This window comes from Teleopsis dalmanni, chromosome 1, assembly GCF_002237135.1.
Source record: "Teleopsis dalmanni isolate 2A chromosome 1, ASM223713v2, whole genome shotgun sequence".
In the NCBI taxonomy this organism is placed as follows: domain Eukaryota; kingdom Metazoa; phylum Arthropoda; class Insecta; order Diptera; family Diopsidae; genus Teleopsis; species Teleopsis dalmanni.
Genome location: NC_051846.1, coordinates 14,780,576 through 14,804,455, shown reverse-complemented (window position 1 = coordinate 14,804,455; position 23,880 = coordinate 14,780,576). Strand labels below are relative to the sequence as shown.

The following is a 23,880-nucleotide window of genomic DNA, read 5'->3' as shown; positions in this document are numbered from 1 at the left end:
TATGCTTTATGCTTTTGTGTTGCTCCAAAAAATCTTATTATTTTGTATTTTTTTGGCGTTATTATTTCTTTCAGATTTTTTTATATAATTTATATTTATTTTTTGTATTTAATATTTAATACTCCTATGAAAAATGTATGAAAAATGTATGTTTCCACTGTTGCGGTTGCGTTCTTGTACCGTTGCCGTTGCCGATGCCGTTTTATTTTTCAGTAGCACGAAGAGAAAGGTTTGAAGCGCAAATGCAGAATGAGTCTCCATTTGGCAAGGCTTACAAATTTATAGAGTGAAAGGCTGTGATTGCTGCTACGACTGTGCAGATTTGGCTATGACTATCTCTGCGGTTGACTGTGTTTTGTTTGTGGTTGCGGCGGATTCGACAGCGGGGCTTCAACTGCGTGGCTTCAACAGCGAGGCTTTGACAGCGGTGAGGGTATGCCAAACTTCATAAGCAATAAAAAAAAACAGTGTTGCATACAACCAAAGAAAATAACAATAACAATAACAGTTAAAATGTCAGTTAGACAATATAACAAAATGCAAAGAAAATGAAACTTGACATACTCGCCGTCTTTGGCAAAGGCAATGGCAATGGCAATGGCAATGCCATCAGATGGTGTTATATGGTGCGGTGCTGCACGGTATGGGGCTTGATAATGGAGTTAGACAAGAAAAATCAAGTCTAGATGTAAAATACTCGGAACCTGCAAGCGCACTCCAAACATTTGAACAACGGAAAGTATAATTTGTTGCATGAATTGGTGCGCAGATTTTCCTTTTTCTTCTGCAACTGCAACAATTGTTGCTGCTGCTGCTGCTATTGCAGCTGCAATGGCGTCATTTAACAATGCTTGTTGTTGTTGCTGCTGTTGTTGTTGCATTTTACTTCTATTATTAAAGCTATTGGCATTGCATGCCTCGAACACATCCATTACACGTTATTTTACAATTGTCTATTTGTATGTAATTATGTTGTAATGAGGTGCGGGACGCTTTACATACATACATACATACATACATACATATATCGGCAATGAGACATCGGATATCGCGTATAGAGGTGCATTTTAATAGCTATGCTTGAGCAACTGCCAATAAAAATTTTTACACTCTCCACTTTTAATTTGGCAGATTGCTGGGTTTGCTGATTGTTTATGCATGCATAGATGCGTTTGATGCAGTAGCATTTGGAAATTAAATTCGTTGCTGGTAATGTGCCACATTTTGTTTATTGCTCGAAGCTTACACAAAGCTATAACAAAACTAACCGCAACAGCAACAACAACAGCTGCATCATTGGCATTAGTATCGGCAATAGTATCAGCAGCAGCATGCCAAACATGCTGTGTGAAGTGAAGTTTCTTTATCCATTTATCCATTGTGGTGGGTTGGAAATGAATAGAGATTCTTTTCGTGCTGGCTATTTAAAAGTATTTGCATTTGTGTTAATTGTTTTTACTTTTATCGACACAAGGTACTTATCTCTACATGACAGTTAAGTTAGCACAGTTAAATACCATACAGTTAAACGCGTATTTGGTACGGAAGCCACGCCCATGTGCGAAAATCCAATCTAGTCAAGCAGCTGGGCAAGAATCGGTTTTATTTAGTGCTTGCTCTAATTCGTGATCGTTTCCAGCTGGAATAGTGTGGCTGGCTATCGACCCAATTATTACATCACGCGTAATGCAGCGCTGATATAAAACGTTAAGGTGCCCACATGATTTTAAATTTGTAACGGTTAACGTTAGTGAAACACAACGAAAAATATGAAAATATGAAAATATGAAGAAGAAGACGAATAAGAAGAGGAAGAGACAGGGACAGAGACAGAGACAGAAAAGCACTATTGGTAAAGAAAACGGCGATTGCATTCGTTTGTGATATGCAAGAAAGAACCTTTTGATTAATTAAGTTACTTGAACTGATTGTGTGTGATGATTTATTTATTTCTTAAAAAGGTTAACAAATGGATCACTAGTGGAGCTAGAGTTACATATGATTTATGTTTTCGTAATGAATGGGAACAACAAAAACGATAAAAAATGAATGATAATTAAAACATTATTTTTTATTATCAAAGCCGGGTTTAAGTGCTATTATTCTGTATTCTATATTCTGTGTATTCCGTATTTTGTATTTAGTTGAACAGCAAAACGCTGCTGTCTTATTTTTCTAGTTGTAATAAAAATTCCGTAATAAGAAGCTAAAATGCATTTTACTATAACTCATTTTGGATCATAAAAGGCATCATTTTATATAAGTCCGTAAAAATAATTGTTTTGTTTTTATTTAGATTTATGGATTAATCTGCTAACGGCACTCCTATTGGATGCATTAGTGAAGATCTGAGTTAGATAGACAGCAACGAATAAAATTTGCTATGCAGTTTATCGGGAAATAGAAATAGAGGTCAAACTTACAAAAAAAGTTCGATCGATGGTGCAAATGTAGATCTATAAAGAAGAGTCATTAACAGTTGAAACGCAAGAAAAGCAAGAAACGTACAAGAATGAGAGAGTACTTTACGCCAGATTTGTAGATTTGTGCCCTTAGTGGATTGACATTTAGCAGAAAATAACTTCAAGTAACAGATAAAACATAATACAAAAAATTGAAGTATTTTTCACCAAAAAAAAATTTATTATGTAAATCGTTTTCTTTAAAGCACCTACTAGTAATTTGTTTTAGCTATAATAGGAGTAGTTCCTCTTTCTTAGTACAATCTGTTTGATTAATTTCCTTATGTACTTTAGAGTCCCGAAGGACGATCCCATTATTCACATTACTGCTACATTTAAAATTTAGCCTGGGTCTTCCTTAATATTTCACAACTCTTTTGGATTCCAAAAAAATCTATTCAAATAGTTACAATCAGTATATTAGTCGTTGTAGTCATTTACATGCTCAATACTAAACCAACACACCTTATTCATTTTAAAACAGCTGTTTGATTTTATTGCATTAAATCCAATTAATGTCGTTTTCGATTAGTAAATCGATTAGATTTACTTTCGATCTGCTAAATTTTATTATCCAATCAAACCTCCAATCAAAGTACTCTAACATTTTTGTAGTTGTGTTAGTAAGTTTATGTCGAATCGAATCACACTTTATCTGTTAGTCATATAAAATAACTGTTCATTTCAGGGTAATCTTGTTACTCTGACAAAATATCTAGAGTGTTATAAATTAATCTCGACTGTTAAACATTTCGCTCGAGATTTACCAATCGAAAATGAAAATTGCAACAAAAGTAAATCTTACTTGAAAGGGTTACCCTGGATTTATCAATCGAAAATGATATGAGGCTGTATTTATTGCGATACTAATATAAAAGCTGAATACGAAGATAAGGTTAACATACCTGAATTTCGATTTATCTGAAGAGTTATGCCGTTTTCAATTGGTAGAAGTAGGGTAACTTTTTTAATCGAAATCTTTATCGAAATGTATAACACTCTAGAGATTATACTATATCAGCAAAATTACGGTGAAAGTAAGATTTGTTTTATATGACTTGACAAGTAAAGGCTGATTGGATGCGATATACACACGTATTTATAAGGAACATATATATATATATATATTACTTACTTACTTACTTAGTTGGCCATTACAGACGTGTGTCGTCCTTGGCCGCGTCGAGTAGCCTCCGCCAGTCAGCCCGATTAGTTGCTTTCTGACGCCAGTTGGTAGTACCGAGCGCCCCCAAATCGTTGGTCACCTGGTCCTTCCACCGAAGATGCGGACGTCCTCTACCGCGTTTTCCACCTGCGGGTACCGAATCAAATACCTTTCTAGCCGGAGCACTTTCTTCCATTCGCACGACATGACCAAGCCAGCGTAGCCGCTGAATTTTTATGCGCTTAACTATGTTAATGTCGCGGTATAGCTCATACAGCTCATCGTTCCATCTTATTCGATACTCGTCGCCAACGCGTAAGGGACCATAGATCTTCCGAAGAATTTTTCTCTCGAATGCTCCTAACGCCTTCTCATCACTGTTGGTAATTGTCCAAGCTTCTGCACCATACAGCAGGACAGGCATGATAAGGGATTTGTAGAGCGTGATTTTTGTTTGTCGAGAGAGGGCTTTATTTCTCAATTGCTTACTTAGCCCGAAGTAACATTTGTTGGCAAGAGTAATTCTTCGTTGAATCTCTAGGCTGACGTCATTTTTGGTGTTTAAGCTGGTTCCTAAATAAACAAAGTCTTTCACAACTTCGAACTTATAATTGTCAACAGTGACGTAGGTCCCAAGACGCTCAGGAGATTTGTTTGTTGACAGAAAGTACTTTGTTTTGTCCTCATTTACCACAAGACCCATTTGCTTTGCTTGTTTTTCTAAGTTGGAAAATGCCGCACTGACGACGCGGGTGTTCAGACCAATGATATCAATATCGTCGGCATACGCAAGCAGCATTACACTTTTGTAGAATATTGTGCCAGTACGGTTTAAATCTGCTGCTCGAATTATCGTTTCCAACATTAGGTTAAAGTAGTCACACGACAAGGAGTCACCCTGTCTGAAACCTCGTTTGGTATCAAACGGCTCAGAGATGTTCTTTCCAATTCTAACGGAGCTGGTGGTGTTGCTCAACGTCATTTTACATAGCCGTATAAGTTTTGCTGGGATACCAAATTCAGACATAGCGGCATAGAGTGTGCTTCTAGTCGTAGTGTCAAAAGCAGCTTTGAAGTCGACAAATAGGTGGTGTGTGTCGATTTGTTTTTCTTGAGTCTTCTCCAGGATTTGACGCACTGTGAGTATTTGGTCTAGAGTGGATTTGCCAGGTCTGAAGCCACACTGATAAGGTCCAATCAGTTGGTTGACGATTGGCTTCAATCTTTCACATAGTACGTTTGATAGAACCTTATATGCGATATTTAAAAGACTGATCCCGCGGTAGTTGGCGCAGTTTGCAGGATCACCTTTTTTGTGGATTGGGCAAAGCACACTTAAATTCCAATCGTTGGGCATGCATTCATCCGACCAAATGTTGCGAATTAGCTGTAGCATGCATTTTGATAGCTCTTCGCCACCAGCTTTAAACAGCTCAGCCGGTAAACCATCGGCGCCTGCAGCTTTGTTGTTTTTGAGCCGCGTTATAGCTGTTTTAACTTCATTATGATCGGGAGGCGGGACGATTATTTCATCGTCAACGATTGAAAATTCGGGATCATCTTCGCTTTCAGTCACATTGCTACTACCGCCATTTAGTAGTTTCGAGAAGTGATCCCTCCAAATATTAAGCATGCTTTGGACATCTATCATCAGATTACCGTTTTCATCTTTGCAGGAATTAGCTCCGGGTTTATAACCATAATTTTTTGATAGAATTTTCGAGCCATATTCCTGTCGCCCAGCTTCTCAAGCTCTTCGTACTCACGTCTTTCTGTTTCCTTCTTTTTTCGCCTGAAAAGACGTTTCTCTTCCCTTCTCTTTTGCCGATATCGCTCTTTAACAGCGCGCGTCGCAACTGACCGCAGGGTGGCTTGATATGCTGCGTCTTTCTCTGCGGTAGCATTGCGACACTCTTGGTCGTACCAGCTGTTTCTTTGTATACGGTGATAGCCGATCACCTCTTCTGCAGCGGTACGCATAGAGTTGGAGATGTGGTTCCATTGCGCGCATATATCGGCTTCTTCAGATGAATTTTCCAGATATTGGGAGAGTCGAGTAGCGAAGTCATTAGCTGTCTGTTGTGATTGCAGCTTTTCGACGTCTAGCTTTCGCTGTGCTTGTTCACGTACCTTTTTCATCGCACATAAACGTGTGCGGATCTTGGCTGCAACAAGGTAATGATCCGAGTCGATGTTGGCTCCTCGGATAGTACGTACATCCAAGACACTGGAAGCATGCCTTCTGTCTATCACAACGTGATCAATTTGAGATCTTGTGTTTTGATCAGGTGACAGCCATGTTGCCTTATGTATGTTGAGATGCTGGAATCTGGTACTACTAACCACCATGTTTCTAGCCGCGGCGAAATCAATCAGCCTTCTTCCATTATCAGAAGTTTTCGTGTGAAGGCTGAACTTTCCGACAGTAGCACCAAAGATACCTTCTTGCGTTGAAGTCTCCAACAACGATTTTGATGTCATGATGGGGACAGCGTTCATATGCTTGTTCAAGCTGTTCATAGAAAATTTCCTTGGTGTCGTCATCTTTATCTTCCGTCGGGGCATGCGCACATATTAGAGTGATAAAGAAAAATTTTGCCTTAATCCGGATTTTTGCGAGCCTTTCGTTTATTGGTGTAAACGTTGAGACCAAATTTCTCAGCTTTTGGCTTACCGCAAATCCGACTCCAAACTCGTGCTTTGTTGCATGGCAGCTGTAGTAGATGTCACAATGTTCTCGTTTAGAGCATCCTTGTCCCGTCCATCGCATTTCCTGGAGAGCGGTAATGTCAGCCTTATATTCCTTGAGGACATTAACCAGCTGTATAGATGCACCTTCTTTGTAAAGAGTTCGGACATTTCAGGTGCATATTTTTAAATCGTGTTCCTTAATACGTTTGCGTTTGTCGTCATCAGTAGATCGTTTCCTTATCCGAGGCTGCCTCTTCGTTTGCATTGAAAGAATTTTTTAAATGGTGGGTTCCAAGCCCGACGCATAACCTCATATATCCCTGAGGTGGATTTCGCTGCACACATTAGTTCACTACGCACGGATGATTGTAGCTATCCAGAGGGGCCACGTGGAGGCTGTGTGTCAACTTGGAGAGAACAGTGACAAGGATCGCGCTGGCATTTACCATGTTAAATGCAATCAGACACTTTACCTTGTATGTTCAATCCCATCCCCCCCATATATATATATATATATAAACACAACTACAAAAATGTTAAGTTACTTTAAATCGATTGGGTAAGAAAATTTGACAGACCGAGAGTAAATCTGAATCCATATTTACCAATCGAAAATGCCATTAATATAATGCAACATAAAAAAAAATGTAAGCTAATAGTTAATATTTAAACTAAAAATTCAAATAAAAACAAATATAAAATAATATATAATATAATAATAATACACCTGAACATTTGAACTTTGATCTGTTCATACCCGTGTCAATTAAATAAAATAAGTAATAAAAATAATACTGAAATAAAATATTAAAAACTTTGTTTAACAATAATAAAATGGTTTGATTATTAATAAAAATCTTATTAATTAAAAATAATGAATTGAATGCTTTCAAAAAACAATAACAACAACAAAACTGAAAAGTTTCGATAAAAATGCAACCAAATTAAATTGGAAACCAACACCTCACATCTTCATTTCGTGTCGGCTTGAGCTTAAGCACTTGATTTAATGCCATCACTCTTCATAGTTTCCATATGAAATTTTATTCTGGAACTATAATTCTGGCATGACTTGATATTTATAATCCATCTATTGACAATTACGTGCGTTGGTAAGCAGGATCGTTCATTGATGTACCATCAAAATGACATTTGGACTAATAGAATCGAAGTTATTACGTGTAAGGCAGCAATATCTTTGTAGTATCATTGCATAAATTAGGAAAGAACGTATTTTCTCAAAGTGAGTAAAACTTTTGCCGAAACTAATTAATTTACGTCCTAACTTAATAGTGATGATTATTGATGGCAAAGTTCATTTGTAGTATTGGCTACTTAAATTTGGACGAAAAGTCATGCATATTGAACAATATGCGACTTCTTCTTTTTTGGAAATATGCATTTGTCAACGAAAGGAATGTGTTTTGTGGGTGTAGGAGTCACTCAAAATGTTCGAACATATATTGTAAAGCAATGTCACTTCAAATACAATTACTTTGCAGTTATTCTGACAGAGGTCATATAATTTAGACAATAAATCACTACAAATAACTATTACTAAAAGTTTTTGTTTAATTTCGAACACTAATTTTATGGTTAATTCTGTAAATCACAGTAGGATTTAGACTTCACAAAAGTAGTCGGCATCACGTGAAACGGAAAAAGAAATCAAATATTAGCTGGTATAATATTTACACCCTTTAAGAGTACTTCATGGAGACAATAATATTATAAAAATAGTGTTAATGAAATAATTAAAATTAAAAAAAAAAGGATTTGCAAAATTTCGACTATTCAAAGAATCATGTCAATACGTTTTATGAAAGTGGTTCAGACTAAAGCGTAAATGTCCAACATAAGCAAAGAACAAAAAAAAATTAATTATCGAAAACAAATTTAATCGCCTTTAAAGTAGTCCACATCATAATATAATCCTGCTCCATATTTTCATAGGCCGTTTTAGAAATGTCCTAGCAGTATTGCTAATTTTCTTTTATAGCCGCAGTTGGTTCAGAACAGTGTGATGTAAATAGTGATAGTGAAATAGTTTATACGCGTGATTTACAAATTATGAATTTATAGATACGTTTTCCAAGAACAGAGATATATATACACTTTATATCCACGCTTATATTTCTTAAATTTCACCCATTGCTTAAAGAAGAAATGTGTGATGCGCATTTCTCAAATTATATATTTCGGATATTTTATATACCAAATGGTGTATGTATAAACTATATTCAAATTTTTTTTTTAAGGAAAGTTCTATTGTCTGCAATCTCTTCCGGGCAGATGGAAAGAGTCCGTTTGGTCAAGCGCAAGCTCCTTCGCCAATTAGAAGCGCAATTCTGACGGCAAGCACTTTTTCAACTTCTTCTTTCAGAATGTACCTCACCCGGTTACATAACCACCCACCTGATATCTCAGCCCCCAGCACCTTTCCTGCGGAATTCGTTCATGCCACAAATCTCCCCAATACCTACCCCTTTACCTCGATGAGTGGGATTTTGATCCGTCCATCATCGGTCACCAACTCTACCGTTATTATCCCCGCGCTTGCGCAATAACCACACCTCCTTCACTAACATCAAGCGTTTTGCTCTAACATCTCCCCCTTGATTACTGAAATCGCGTTGCATCCGCTGCACGAGGTTGATATCTTCCATATGTATTCCTAAGAGGACGTTTTAGTGAGTTTAAGTCTCACATTATGGCTTTCGATGCTTTCTACCTACGGCAAACAAAACAAGAAAAAAAAATCTTTATGAGATACAGATTTGTAGCAAATTGTTAGTTTACATTTAGTTTTCTGAATAAGCTTATAGTATATCAATTTATATAGAATGATATATATAGATTGAAACTGGATATATAAAGAAAACTAATAATTATAATTAGGTAAATAATTAAGACAGATTAAAATATGTAGAGGTTACATTTTATGTACACATAATTTTTTACTTCATATATTATAACAGATCGGATTCTTAAAATACTGTTAATATATATATATATATATAATATATTATATATATATTATTATAATATATATATATATATTTATTGTTATTATCAGATCTATAGATGAAAATTACATAAGCTTACTTTGAATTGCTATATATTAATTTGAATTATATATATATTTATATATATTGCGGACGTGTGCGAGTTCGAGTAAATTGAGGTAAAGTAAATTGAAATTTCCTAGAAATTTTTTCCACTGCACCTATGTAAATATTTATTTATTTATTTTTTGCATTTATTTATTATTTTTGTTCGATTCTTGGTACTTGCAGTCTCAAAAATAATTATTTACGAATAATTAAATATAAGAATTGTTTCCAAGACCACTGATGAAGGGTATTTGGCAATACTCGAAACAGTTGTATGGTCAGCCAAAAATTCAATTAATTAAAATAATTTAAAAAATAAATTCTTGTTCTTGTTTCACTTCTGTCCGAAAACCTCTTTATTTATTATTTTTGATTAAAAGTTTTTAAATTTATTTATTTATATATTAAACATCTTTAAAACTTTTCACAATGGTAACACCTAATTTACCTAATTTTCACCCTACTCAAAATTTTAGTAACTACCAACATTCGCTGCCATACCGACAAAATTTACTATTTCCCTCAATTTACCATCAATTTACTCGAACTTGCACACTGCCTACATATATAATTTACTTTAAAATATTTTTAACTCAGTCTACAAATTTCAATTTTTTGTCCCGATGATAAGATATTAATCTATAATTCAGTAAACCTAAAACATATACAGGATCCTGTCTGAGGTTATAATATACATATATATGACATTCGTATCCTTATGCTGTTTTGTTTTTTCACTACAGTACCGTAATACGTCTGTATTGAATTATAGACTTTTTTAATTATTATTCGTTTAATTGTTCTCAATATGAAATCTATACGAAATTTACGTTCCACAAAATTTTGTTTTTCATGAAAAATGCAACTCATTTTTAGCTGCCGGCAACACTTTTTAAAATTAAGATCTAAAAACAATATTTGTCTCATTTTACTACAAACATATTGCGCTATTTATTGAGGTGAAAAAGAGTAAACCATTTCTTAGGGCAGACAGCAATATTTGATTTCATTGAAAAATCAAGACATATTAGACACTCCAAGAAATAAGAATAAAAAATTAAGACAAAATTGGGCAATTACATCCGCCCATTAAGGAAATTTATTGAAAGGGTTTTGCCGTCGTGTTAGTGATAATATTTTGTGGGAATATTAGAAAGTTGATTGGTGACTACTGGCTATCAGCGAATCCAGTCAAAAAGTGGAGGTAGGTAGGACGGTAAGATGGCGACGAGTCGGACTACGCGGATTCAACAATCAAAAAATATAAGCTCAATTTTCTCGAAGCTGCATGGTGCCTTTTCAGAGGCGTGTGGGCCACAACGTTTGTCAACAGATAAAAAAACATTAGAAAAAACATGGAAACTCATGGACAAAGTGGTAAAGTTGTGCCAACAACCAAAGATGAATCTGAAGAACAGTCCTCCCTTCATACTGGATATACTACCAGATACGTATCAACGTTTAAGGCTCATTTACTCGAAAAATGAGGATCAAATGCACATACTGCATTCGAATGAGCACTTTAACGTCTTCATTAATAATCTGATGCGCAAATGCAAACAGGCAATCAAATTATTTAAGGAAGGCAAGGAAAAAATGTTTGATGAAAGCTCACACTACCGACGTAACCTCACTAAACTTAGTCTAGTATTTTCGCACATGTTAAGCGAGTTAAAAGCCATATTCCCAAATGGAGTCTTTGCAGGTGATCAGTTCCGAATTACTAAGGCTGATGCAGCCGATTTTTGGAGACATAATTTTGGCAATAGGTAATTTACTATCAATATACATTGACCTTCAACTTAATCCTTGACAGTTTAACTAATGATATTGATAATGAAATTGAATTTGCAGCACTTTGGTACCATGGAAAATATTTAGGCAGGAATTAAATAGAGTGCACCCAATATCCTCCGGTTTAGAAGCTATGGCATTAAAAACAACAATTGATCTAACGTGCAATGATTATATTTCAAACTTTGAGTTTGATGTTTTTACACGACTGTTTCAGCCTTGGGCTACACTTTTACGTAACTGGCAAATATTAGCTGTTACACATCCTGGTTATGTGGCGTTTTTAACATATGACGAGGTGAAAGCTCGACTACAACGGTACATACACAAAGCAGGAAGTTATGTGTTTAGGTATGTTTATATTCAATTCAGTGAAATATTGTGTATTTGTATTTATGTATATTATAATATAGATTATCATGCACGCGACTTGGGCAATGGGCTATTGGATATGTGACTGCTGATGGTGAGATATTACAGACGATACCACAGAATAAGTCATTGTGTCAAGCATTGTTGGATGGGCACAGGTAAAGCAATTTTAAGTTTTACACATATATATATTGAATATAATGGTGTATTGTATGTTTGCATTTATAGGGAAGGTTTTTACTTATTTCCTGACGGCCAGCCTAACAATCCAGACTTATCATCAGCTGTACAAAGTCCTACAGAAGACCACATAACAGTTACACAAGAGCAATATGAATTGTACTGTGAAATGGGTATGTTAATTAAATACTAATAAATAACAATATGTTAACTAAGATATATCTTATTGTACGTTGCAGGCAGCACATTTCAACTATGTAAGATTTGTGCAGAAAATGACAAAGATATTCGAATTGAGCCTTGCGGGCATTTATTATGTACGCCGTGTCTAACTTCCTGGCAAGTGGATTCAGAGGGACAAGTTAGTTTATAATATTACATTAAATGCTTTAGAAATATAAATAAATTAAAATTTTGTAATTTTTTTAAGGGTTGTCCGTTTTGTAGAGCAGAAATAAAAGGTACGGAACAAATTGTTGTGGACGCTTTTGACCCTAGAAAGCAGCATAATCGCAATTCCACAAATGGGCGACATCAAAATAATGACGACGATGATACCGAGGTATAGTTTGTTGCATAATAAGATCGCTTCGAACGATCGCAACGATTTAAAGTTCAAATAATAGCGATCAGACAGCATTAGTTACTGCATAAATATTAGCAAATTTCAATTTATTCAAACATACTCACTAAAAGTATTTTTAAGTATGCCCCGCTCAGATTCACGTCAAGCTTATTTTATGCTCATGATGCTTATAAGAAATTTAGTTTACTTAAATAGTTGAAATTTAAAAAATTTTCTTTCGTTATAACTTTTCTTGTGTATTTAAAAAAAAAAAACAAGAAATGCAAACACTGCGCTTTTAAATTTAAAGTGCAGAAAATCATAGCTTAGAAGCTGTTTTTAAGCAAATGCATTTGAGCAGAATGCTTGCAGACTATATGTATTATATGTGGGGCTATTTTCTGTACATAGATTCTAAATCAACATATTTATTTTGTTTCGTTTAGTTTGATAAAAACAAAAACTTATCTATAGTTTATGATAAATTATTAAATTTATGTAAAATTCTTAAACTATAATTTTTTATACGCAATTTTTATTTACATACTAGGTTAACATAATTTACATACATACATCTGTAGTCTGTTTCATCAAATACTCGTAAAGGAAACAAAGTATTTATTGTGCTTGTCAAAAATAGTGTAAAACAGTTTAACTAAAATGATTGGTACTGAGGAATATATAAGTATTTATGTGAAGTTATATAGTAATGTTCTCAGAATAAAATATTGTTTGATTTATTTCTTTAATCAATATATACAAAGCATTTATAGTTCAAGTTACATAAAGTATTTACTTATAATTATTGCATTTAATCAACTACATAAATAGTTTGTTTTCTTGCAACAGACTGCAGGTGTTCATCAATAGTGGCATGTTTTTAGTATATTTTAAAATTTCCAAAGATTAATTAACTATTAATTTAGTAGCATTCATGTGTCTCAAATCCTTTATTTACATATATATTCTTTTGGTACTTTTATTCTAAAAGAGATTCTTAATTAATTTAATTTTATTTATTTTAAATTTTCGTTAATGCGTTACAGTTAAAGTTGGAAACGAGTGATTCTATAGAATTGCTTGTAAGTTTCTGTAAATATCAAAATGTTTTATAATTTGTTTAATAGCTTAAGTGTTACACTTTTAGCTTCATTACACACTACACTCTAAACACGTTATACAAAGTAGAAATTTTTGTGTATAAATAGTTGATAGATATTTTGCGTCAAATCGGAATTGTGTTTTTATTGTGTTCATTATTTATTTGTACTATGAATTACTATATTTAGGATTTTTAAATTATAATTCATTAGCCATAAATTTTTATTTTTCACAATTTAAAAATTATATATCAAATTAAACATCATAGGGAGACAATATTTTTAGATGGAGTTAGAAAGAATATGTTAATTAAACAACTAACTTAATAACTTTTATTTACATTAATTTCATTGAAATTGATTGGGGATATATCTGCTATCCCAAATATGCCCATGTCCATGAAAATGTATTGATTTAGTTTAGAGTAGTTGTGAGTTCAATTTTCCAAATGGTTATTTTTTTGAAAAAGCTTATGTGAATAATATATAAAATTGTAAATTAGTTTTTATTTTTATGTAATCCTCTATATAAACATCCCTGCAGTTTCGGTGTTTGTTTGACCTCTTCTTCAAGAAGGAGTAGAACTGCTCTTAGAAACATATAAAGCGGTTATTTATAATGGAATTTGTTTACACATTCAATTTTAGATAATAAACAATAAATTAAATACTATGCAATATGTAAACAATATACAAAAAAAGAAAAATGGTGTTGATAGGTATAGAACAGCTACAGGTTACTACTACAACCTTTATTGTATATCTCACTTTAGTTTTGGATTTATAAGTAGACATGTAGATTAGGATGAATATTAAAAAATTAATATTTGTTATTCCATATGCCAGATATTACCAAGAGAGCAATATTGTCGTTAGCAGAAAAATTAATCGCCCTAGTAGACCTACATCGGTTAAATATGAAATACATTATAATTGTTAGGTGCCAAATAAAGCTATCATATTCTTATAATGTAATGGTTTAGAACAGAAAAGAAATTTAATAGTGTCTTCCTCTGTCCCGTTATTGTTGTTGTAGGTCGTAGAGTTCTATCAAGCAGATAACATGATACGCATTACAAAGACGTATGCACGGGTTGGGATGTCAGTAGATGTCCTCTACAGCTTCTACAGATAATATAGGATGATGGCATCTGTAAGGATTGAATTATTTCTTTTATGTGAAAAAAGTTCCTTTCATGTTTGAATTAATTACAAGATAATAAACTCTTGAGTTATTGATTGTTGAGTGAATAATTAAATTCCAATTTTCACTTCACAGTAACTTCAATTAACTTTTTAGCTAATTCATAATATGCTCCTATTTTTATCAAAGTCAAATTATTGTTGTATTGTATATCAAAGGATTAGATCCATTCAAAAGTGATCCATTAAATCTTTTTTTCTATGTCATAATTTTTTGCATATAATGCAATTCAATTTAATTAAAATTATTTAAGGAATTTAATATTGTTGATTCCCTTTTAACCCACAGTTGCTTATTAATTACTTACTGACTTACTTACTTTCTTAAGACTTTCTATCAGAACTATTTAGATTAAGCTCAACAATTGTGTCTGATTGAAAGCACTGATAATGTGCTCTCATTATTTTACAGATTTACTAAATAATGTTCTATTCCGATTTTTGTATAAAGAAGATTTTTGATATTTTAATGTGCTCAAATTTTTCAAGTTTTATCTTCTAAATGTGTTATAAATGCCAAGATAATTATTCCTTTAATAAGAAAAAGTTGTCAGTGACAGTTATTGCCAATTAAAATTGGCTTTACGAAGTGCTAATTTAAACTCGTAAATGGTGTTATTTAATATAATATAAATCGGTCTAGATCTGTGACTTCATTATTTAAAATGATCTAGGTTTTGTGAATAGTTTCTGGTTAATCTTTTCCCTACTTGTTAAGAGATATATTAATTGGTTTATCAAAAGAATTGTAAACTCATTCCAAAATTGGGTTTATAATTTAAAAATTTTTTCTGTTTATATGTCACAACTATGTTATAGTCGCATAGGTGTTTATATTAATATAAGATATGAATACAACATCAGATTATCATTTGCTACACTAGTGATTATCATCTTATCTCTTTTGCGGACTTAATAAGAGAATACAAAAGCCTTAGAAATGTCTTATTGCGCTTCCTATAAGTGGTTGATAGTAACTCTAACTTAATCGCCTCTGTTTCCATTTGAATCAAACTTCTCTCTTTACTGTTCCCATGATTCTTTCTATCACATTACACTTAATTCATAATTTAGATAAGTCAACAGAATGGATGTCGAATTTTAACTGTAACGTAAGGACAATTATAATGCAAAAAAAAAAAAATATGATAGTAATTTGCGTAACGCAAATGTAACCATTAGAATGGCTTAAATTAACATAAGACTGTGTAATAGTACATATACATATAAATATATATATATATATATAAATTTAAAAATACAATTATATAAAATAACTGCTATGTATAATTATATATACATGTATACAAAAAAGTTTGGGTCTCCCAATTTATAAAACTGACCTTATCAGGTCTTTTATATTATTAGTTTCAATTGTTGCTGCTTTTATTGCGGCAACGTCTAAATGTACAAGAATTTATTTTAATAAATTTATTTAGTTTATGTGCGGTGGGCCCCGCTCTCTTATCGGGCTCTTCGTGAAGATAAAAACGAAGGCAAAAACAAAAGCAATTCAACACTTAACCCCAGTGTTGCCTCATAGGGAAAAAATGTTTCTTTTTTTTAGTTGAGAAGCTTAGCGTTCATTGTTGTGAATATGATTTCATGCTTTAAGTTTAGTTAAAAATTAACAAAATTTTAATTTTTTAGTGTTTAATAAAAATTTTAAATAAATTCTGTATTATTTTATTTTAATTTTTAATTTAATGTTATAGAAATTATGCTTTTCATGTTTAATTTTAATTGAATAAAAATAAAAAATGTCTATTATTACGTTAATATTTATATACATATAAACAATTTAATAAATTATATTAATTATGCAAAAATTGTCTTATGATTTCTTAGTGATTTCTTGTCAAGTACCTCTTTCCGTTGCATGTGACTTTTGTTTGGCATGTGCTACTTTGCTACTTGAAACTGCATTATTTAACTCTTCGTTTCCTTTTTGTTTTGTGTTGATAATTATTGCTACCTTGTTTTGTTATTTTTTTCTTTTTTTCACAGTTTAAAACATTGATTTGCATAAACCTCAATCGTTGAACCCAAATATAAATTACAAAAACCAATTAAATTTTATTAAATCTGTTTTGAAAAAACAAATCGTACAAATTTCTCTCTACGTGCTTTCTTTCTACCTTCTTTTTTGCAAAAAAAAAACAAAAAATCCGAAAACTGCTTGCAGGACGCCGGAGAATTCAACATTGCTACGTCATCTTTACATGCGCTTAGTAACAGTATGACATCTTCGGCACATTCCTCAGAGAAGCACAGTCCACACACTTCACCGCGTTTCGCCAGACGCAGCACGACGCCTAGTCTAATGGCTGTTCAAAATGATCTCTATGTAGGCGCTGTACCTACCTTAACATTGGTTAACACATGCACTACACCACAACCGACAGCACCACCTTTAAATGGTAATACGAACGTAATAAGTGCGGCCCAGAAAAACTCCAATCGCATGAGTGCTCCTCTTATAGGTTCCAACACAAGTAGTTATGTACAAAAAATACCTGGTAAATCTGAACACAACGACAATTCGAACTCATCTTATGCAATCCTGCAAAATCTGCAAGAAAATCAAAGTCAATCTTCAGCCTTTAATCCACAAGATGCACCACCATTACCACCGCGTAAATCGACATCACCAGCAGCTGAACAAACCGTACCGACTACTGTGCTTAATGGTGCCATTAATAAAACATATGGTACACAAGGCGTTAGCAACAATCAGCCTCCTCCTCCTCCTCCCACTAGCAAAAGTGTAGAGAATCTAACTGCACATTTGGAAATCACAGTACCCAAAACTACAGCGCCACCTATACCAGCGCATAATAGTGGTCCACATGTTGATACCATTGTAGAGGAATTACGTTCTCAACGCTTAACAAGTAATTCCATATCACTTCTCGACGAAGACATAGTGGGTCCAGCGGAAACAATTATGGGTGTCATTGATACTAGACCACTTGAGGTTAGAACAGCAAATCGTTTACCGGCAACTTCTCATTACACGGAACTCTGTACAACAACAACGTTACACGCCGCCTGTAGTTCTGCAGATTCAAAGTCTAAAATTCAAAACCAACCACCAACGCATCAACCGCTACTTTATGAGAATGTGACGATCAATCAAAAAGACTGCACTGTACCGTATGAGAATATCAATCTAGAGTATATAACACGGCTGATGAGTGAGGGCTACTCGAAGGAGAACGCTATAACGGCGCTTGGTATCTCTCGCAATAACATCGAAATGGCTTGTGATATACTTCGCGAGTTTGTAGCTAAAAATACTGTATAAGATAATAGATGCGTCAATCCCTCACCTTGTTCTTCTGCCATTTACTAAGCACTGCTTGTAACCGTCAGAGGTACCTGGTTGTGTGGCTATGCCATCATTGTGATTGCAAAAACAAAAACAAAAACAAAAAAAAAAAACAAAAACAACAAAAATAATTATTAAAAGTCCCAATATTTAAATTTTTATTACTTCACATTTTTAAAGAAAAAAATTTGTAGAAATCACTTATAGAGTTTACAAAAGATCCACAAAACTACGCCCATTACTGAAAAGCAATCTGGAAAATATTTATATATATGTTTACATACAAACATATTTAAATACTAATTCTTTATATTATATAAAATTAATATAAGCAAATGAAACAAGGCAAAAGGCGTGTTGTAAGAAAATCAAAATATTTTCCCACACATAGCATTCTACTTTAAACTACTTTTAACAAAATTGTCAAGAAATCGATTTATTTATATATGTATCTCACAGGTTTTATCGATTTTAATTATTAATATATTTTTTTGATATTGTATATTGAAAATAAATACCTCTTAGTTTTGTAAAAGCTTAGGGTTAAAAGACGACGATAAGCCGACGTACTAAAAACAACAAGTTCACAGCTTAAACATAGTATTGGTACTTCTGAAAGATAATGGTGTGCAATAATAAAGCTAAAAGTTCATCAAACATACTTTATTGGAAACCATCATACAAAAGAATGTCTTATCTAAACTTAGATTAATTTCATTTAAATCAAACTGACTAATTGTTAGTGATTTATAAACATTAGACCGCAGTAAAAATTTTTAAAGCAATACGACAAATTAACATTGAGATATTTCTCATTTAGTAATCCATATCAATCGGTTTTATAGACAAATTATATACTCTGTACCAGGGAAAACTGTCGATCAGATTACGTTTCCAATACTAATCTTCAATAACAACAATCCATAATTATAAAAACCATAGTTCGTAAATAATTTTATCAAAACAAAAAAAACTTTTGCTGAAAATCGAAAATGGTTTGCGGTTTGAGACTTCTCAGTAAACTTCTGAAAAGACACCAAAAGTTATCGATAACTTATAACTAAATAAAAGTACTAATAGCTCTGTTGTGGTATTCGTGATATTAGGTCTAAAACTGCAGGATCAAAATAATTAAATACTTTAAGATGTGTTCACTATTGCTTGCCGTTGTTAGCATGCTATAAATATATTACGTAATACCTATGTAGATGCCTAAGAATTAAGTAGGTATGCCCCGGATTTAAGACACACAAAATAACTGAGTAATAACTAATGATTTTACTCAACCGAAACACAGTTTAACAATGTATGCCGTTTGATCGGTAATTATTTTATATATACATATATATGCGCCTATAGCCTAACCCCCCGATACATGAACGTAAAATGTAAGCAAGAATTTATATTCCAAGTAATTATCCAATTCTTCATGTACTTCAAATATACGAAAAATAATAATTTATACCTTATAACCATAATTATGTTTTATTTTATAATCATAGACTTTAAATAAGCGACTATACGAATATATATTTCCATAGCCATGTCATAAACAACAATTTAAGCAGATACACAATTATTCTTATAAATAAAATATTTATTAAAAATATGCAGTCCGCTTTTTTCTTAAATATTTCATTTAATACGTAAGTATGCGTCAATACGAGAATATACATATATTCTATTATACAATAGTTGGATTCATTATTATATGCAGCGATGTACTGTGGAGCCAAATGAAAATCGGAATGGTGTCCTATCTGAGAAATTGAAAATAAATTAAGACAATGTATACGGTAAGTGATCTTAGTTCGTTTTAAAAGTCTAAATCTAAATCTAAGAAACATCCGTATTAAAACAACGAATAAAATGAGTCACATCCACTGTTTTCTTTCCAATATAATTTTTTATAGACCCAAAGATCTTGCATTTCCTTTAAAAAACTCTTAGTTCTGATTTATAAAGTCAGTTATGACAAAAAACAATAAATAATGTCCTAAAATTATTTTCGAAAACTGACAGACTTACCAACACTGCGTTATGAAATCTCAGAATGGGTACAGTCTCCTCGGGGAGGTATGCAGATCTGGGGTCAAATATTGCTTAGTCAAGGCGTAAAGAGGGGTTTTGAAAATACCCTGAGTTAAGAAAGAGTAAAAGTGCTTAAGTGCTTTACATAATAAATAATGCCTCTATAAAAAGAATGCATTGCAATTTAATTATTACAAAAAAAAATATAATTAGTTATTACTTAACACAATTTAATAAGTGTAATTTTTTATTTAAAAAAATATTTATAATTTTGTGTGTTAAATAAATGACCTAAGTCCAATAACAATAAAAAAAAATAATTAGTTAATAAAGAGGTTTTCGAACAGAAGTGAAACAACAACAAAAATTTATTTTTTAAATTATTTTAATTAATTGAATTTTTGGCTGACCATACAGCTGTTTCGAGTATTGCCAAATACCCTTCATCAGTGGTCTTGGAAATAATTCTTATATTTAATTATTCGTAAATAATTATTTTTGAGACTGCAAGTACCAGGAATCGAACTCGGGTCCTGCCAAATGTGAAGCTCAGAATAATTAGTTAATTCAATTATTCTACAGCTGGTTTATGATTTCGTTCTAACACAACAAGTTAATTTGTTAATGAAACTCACAGAACATTAATAAAACTCCAAGATAGAACATGCAAGTCAAGTACGGCTGTGGATCCACTTGCATAGTTAACTTTGACTTTGAGCTTAAAATTTGGCAGGGCACAAGTTCAACTCTTGGTACTTGCAGTCTCAAAAAAATGATTTACGAATAATTAAATACAGGAATAATTTCGAGAAGACTACTAATGATGGATATTTGTCAATATTCGTAACAGCTGTATGGTCGGCCAAAAATTCAATTAATAAATAATAAAAATTTTGTGATTGTAATTCACTACTGTTCAAAACAACTCTTGCAACGTTAAATTTTTAAAATTTTACGTCGTTAATACTTTTTGTCTTAAATACGCGGCTAAGGTATGGATTTTCTTAAAGTATATTCATCAAGAGTTGATAATTGTTTTAATTTGTTTAAATTATATTACAAAACCACAAATTTGTATATCATCGAGGGGATATATCTCTATTAGCTTTCCTGGCTTCACTTACTACATGTATATTTCACTGAAGTGGGTCGAAGTCTCAAGACGGTGTACACAAAGGGTATACCACTTTCACGCGATATAAATGTTGCAACATATGTATATAACAGGAAAAAGTGTGAATCCGTCAAAAGCGTTCAAATTTCTACAGTATCCACATCGTGATAATCGATAAACCCGGTAGATGATACTGCAAATAACTGAAATATATAGAAATAATAAAGATATTATGGTGACTCATTACCATAAGTAGTAGAAGCTAGGATGAATGTGAATTTAATAATTAACTCACTAAAGCGCTTTGAGAATATATCTTATTATATTTTTGTATAACATCACAAATAGCAATGTACAAAAAATACCTGATATATCCGAACATAACGGCAACTCCAAATTTTCTCCACCCATCCTATCAAATGACACATAATCTATATTAACACTATAAGTCTAGTTAAGTACGGGAAAGGTGAACGCGATACAAATGTCATAGTCTCATATTATAAAATAAATTCTGAATATTATATGTAAATGAAATTATTTTCGTTTCAGAAGCTCAATTTCGTCAGATATATTTAAAACCTCATGCCATATCTTACTGCAACTTATTATACATAACCGCATCTTTTCCGGACAGGTATCCAATCCATGCTGCACTTTTATACCTTACAACATTCATCAGTTCAAGTGCTTTATAGCAATCACCTGAATCTAATTGATTTTTGACTCCTTTCCATCAAAACGGCAGAATTTTTGATATTGTTTTCATTTAAAGACATATTCTCTTTTGCTGCTCTTCTTAACTTATTATACTCCATTCAAACCCAGACTTTCTTCCCTATATCCCAACACACACTTCGTCGAAATATGGGACTATTTTTTTCTATTTTCACATTATTCTTATATGTTATATATGTATATCTCTATTCTTCCACATTTCACTATTCCTTTTCATTTCCTACCATTTATCTTTATAAGCTTTATTTCTTGCTTAGTATTCTTCCATACTTCCACATTTCTTACTATTCTTACTATGATCTGCTCAAAACAATGGGAGTTAAAATCGTGACTCTTATTATTCTGCTGATTTAATTAACTAAAATTGATTAATCTAACCATAAACTACGACAGCAATGTCTTCGCCCGTCAGTTTAATTTATATCGGGATTAGAAGTGATTCATATATGGAATTGGTAGCTTGCATCACCAATATTCCAATAGTTTTTCTGGTTTATATATAAATCTGTTAAGGCGTTATTCGATTTATTTCGAAAGCCAAACCATCAATAACAAGAGCATCACAACCCTACTATTAACGCATAACTATTTCTGTTCATACATATTTGGTTTTCGACTTCACACAACTCCCTATTCTAATACAGTATACGCAAGTAGAGCTGTTGTTCATTTTATTAAGAAAGGCCACACAACAAAGACAAATTACTTACTAAAAAAAGCTGAAATCGGTTTTACAATATATTTTGTTCTTGCGTCGCTGGTCTATCTTTATTAAAATTCACTATTTGATAAGTAATGTGCGATTAAATGCTTATCGACAAGCACTAAGAAATTACATAAACAACTTTTGTTCAAATTAATATCTAAAATTAAACAACCATTGTGTTAGTTATATATAACTACTTCAGACTGTCAACTACAAAATATATGAAATAATACTAGTACGCAAGTTCTTCCTAAATTAATATAGAATTATAATATTGTGGATTACCATATAATCTGAATATTCTATGTAGAGTAGTAGAAACGATCGTGATTACTATATAACCCATATATTCATTGAAAAGAAGAATTAAGTGCCTCAGATTTCAGATTTGTAGATTCTTAAAATTAAACAAGATAATCTAATATTGTATATTAATGAAGTATTTATTTTGTTTACTTATATAGTTTGCATTTTGTGTATTCAAGCACATTTTTCACATAATTCATATTTAATGTTTTGGTTAAACATCTCATGGCTATTTAGGACTGATCCCAGTTTATTATTAAATTGAAGTTCATCATAAATTGTTTTGGATAATTTTCTCTTTTACTTTTGTTTAGCGACAGTAAATTGTATTTACTGCAAATAATTCATTTAAAATATTTTATTTTAATGCAAAAATATATTTTGCGGTTTTTATTTTCATAACGCGTATACATGTAAACGTAACATAAAGCTAAAATAAATAATAATAATAAAATTAAATATTCATTTTTTAAAGCAAATAAAGGACAATATAAAAAAAAACCTAATAAAATCGCATTGACAAGTTTTGTGTTACCTTTTTTTTGTTTGTAATTTTTTTTAAGAATTAAGAATTTAAATTTATTTCATTATATTAAAATGTGTTTAGTGTTTACTTATTTTCTTTGTTTTTGTTACTATATTTTATATATATGTATTTAAATATTATTTTTGTAATTATTGTTGCATTTCGATACAAAGTTGTATTGCTGTAAGTTAAATTGCCAGTGTTGGCGAGCCAATTATTTAATTTATTTTTTAAGTTTTAAAATTATTTGTCTGTATTTTATGCTTTCAATTCTTATCATAAACTTATTTTTCAATGCATAAGTTTGACTAATGCAAAGACATTAATAAAATTTTGTTCACAATTCAGAGTTAAATAAAAATAAAATAGTTATATATATTTTATAGAGAATTAAATACTCAATATAGTAGTATTTTTAAACAAGTAGTTTTTTTCTTTTTAATAAATTCATGGAAAATTTTTTAATTGAAGTAGTTTGGTTAA

At 32.0% G+C, this 23,880-nt stretch overlaps 1 protein-coding gene across 1 annotated transcript; it reads left to right on the top strand.

Annotated features, from left to right (window-relative positions):
• The first annotated feature begins 10,394 nt into the window (after positions 1 to 10,394).
• On the top strand, positions 10,395 to 19,537 carry LOC119666149 (E3 ubiquitin-protein ligase CBL-B-B). The gene is made up of 7 exons (XM_038075432.1): positions 10,395 to 11,200; positions 11,286 to 11,576; positions 11,639 to 11,755; positions 11,826 to 11,950; positions 12,017 to 12,138; positions 12,208 to 12,339; positions 16,831 to 19,537. The coding sequence occupies exons 1-7, from the start codon at positions 10,653 to 10,655 to the stop codon at positions 17,950 to 17,952; spliced, it is 2,457 nt and encodes an 818-aa protein (XP_037931360.1). The 5' UTR covers positions 10,395 to 10,652; the 3' UTR covers positions 17,953 to 19,537.
• Positions 19,538 to 23,880: the final 4,343 nt, after the last annotated feature.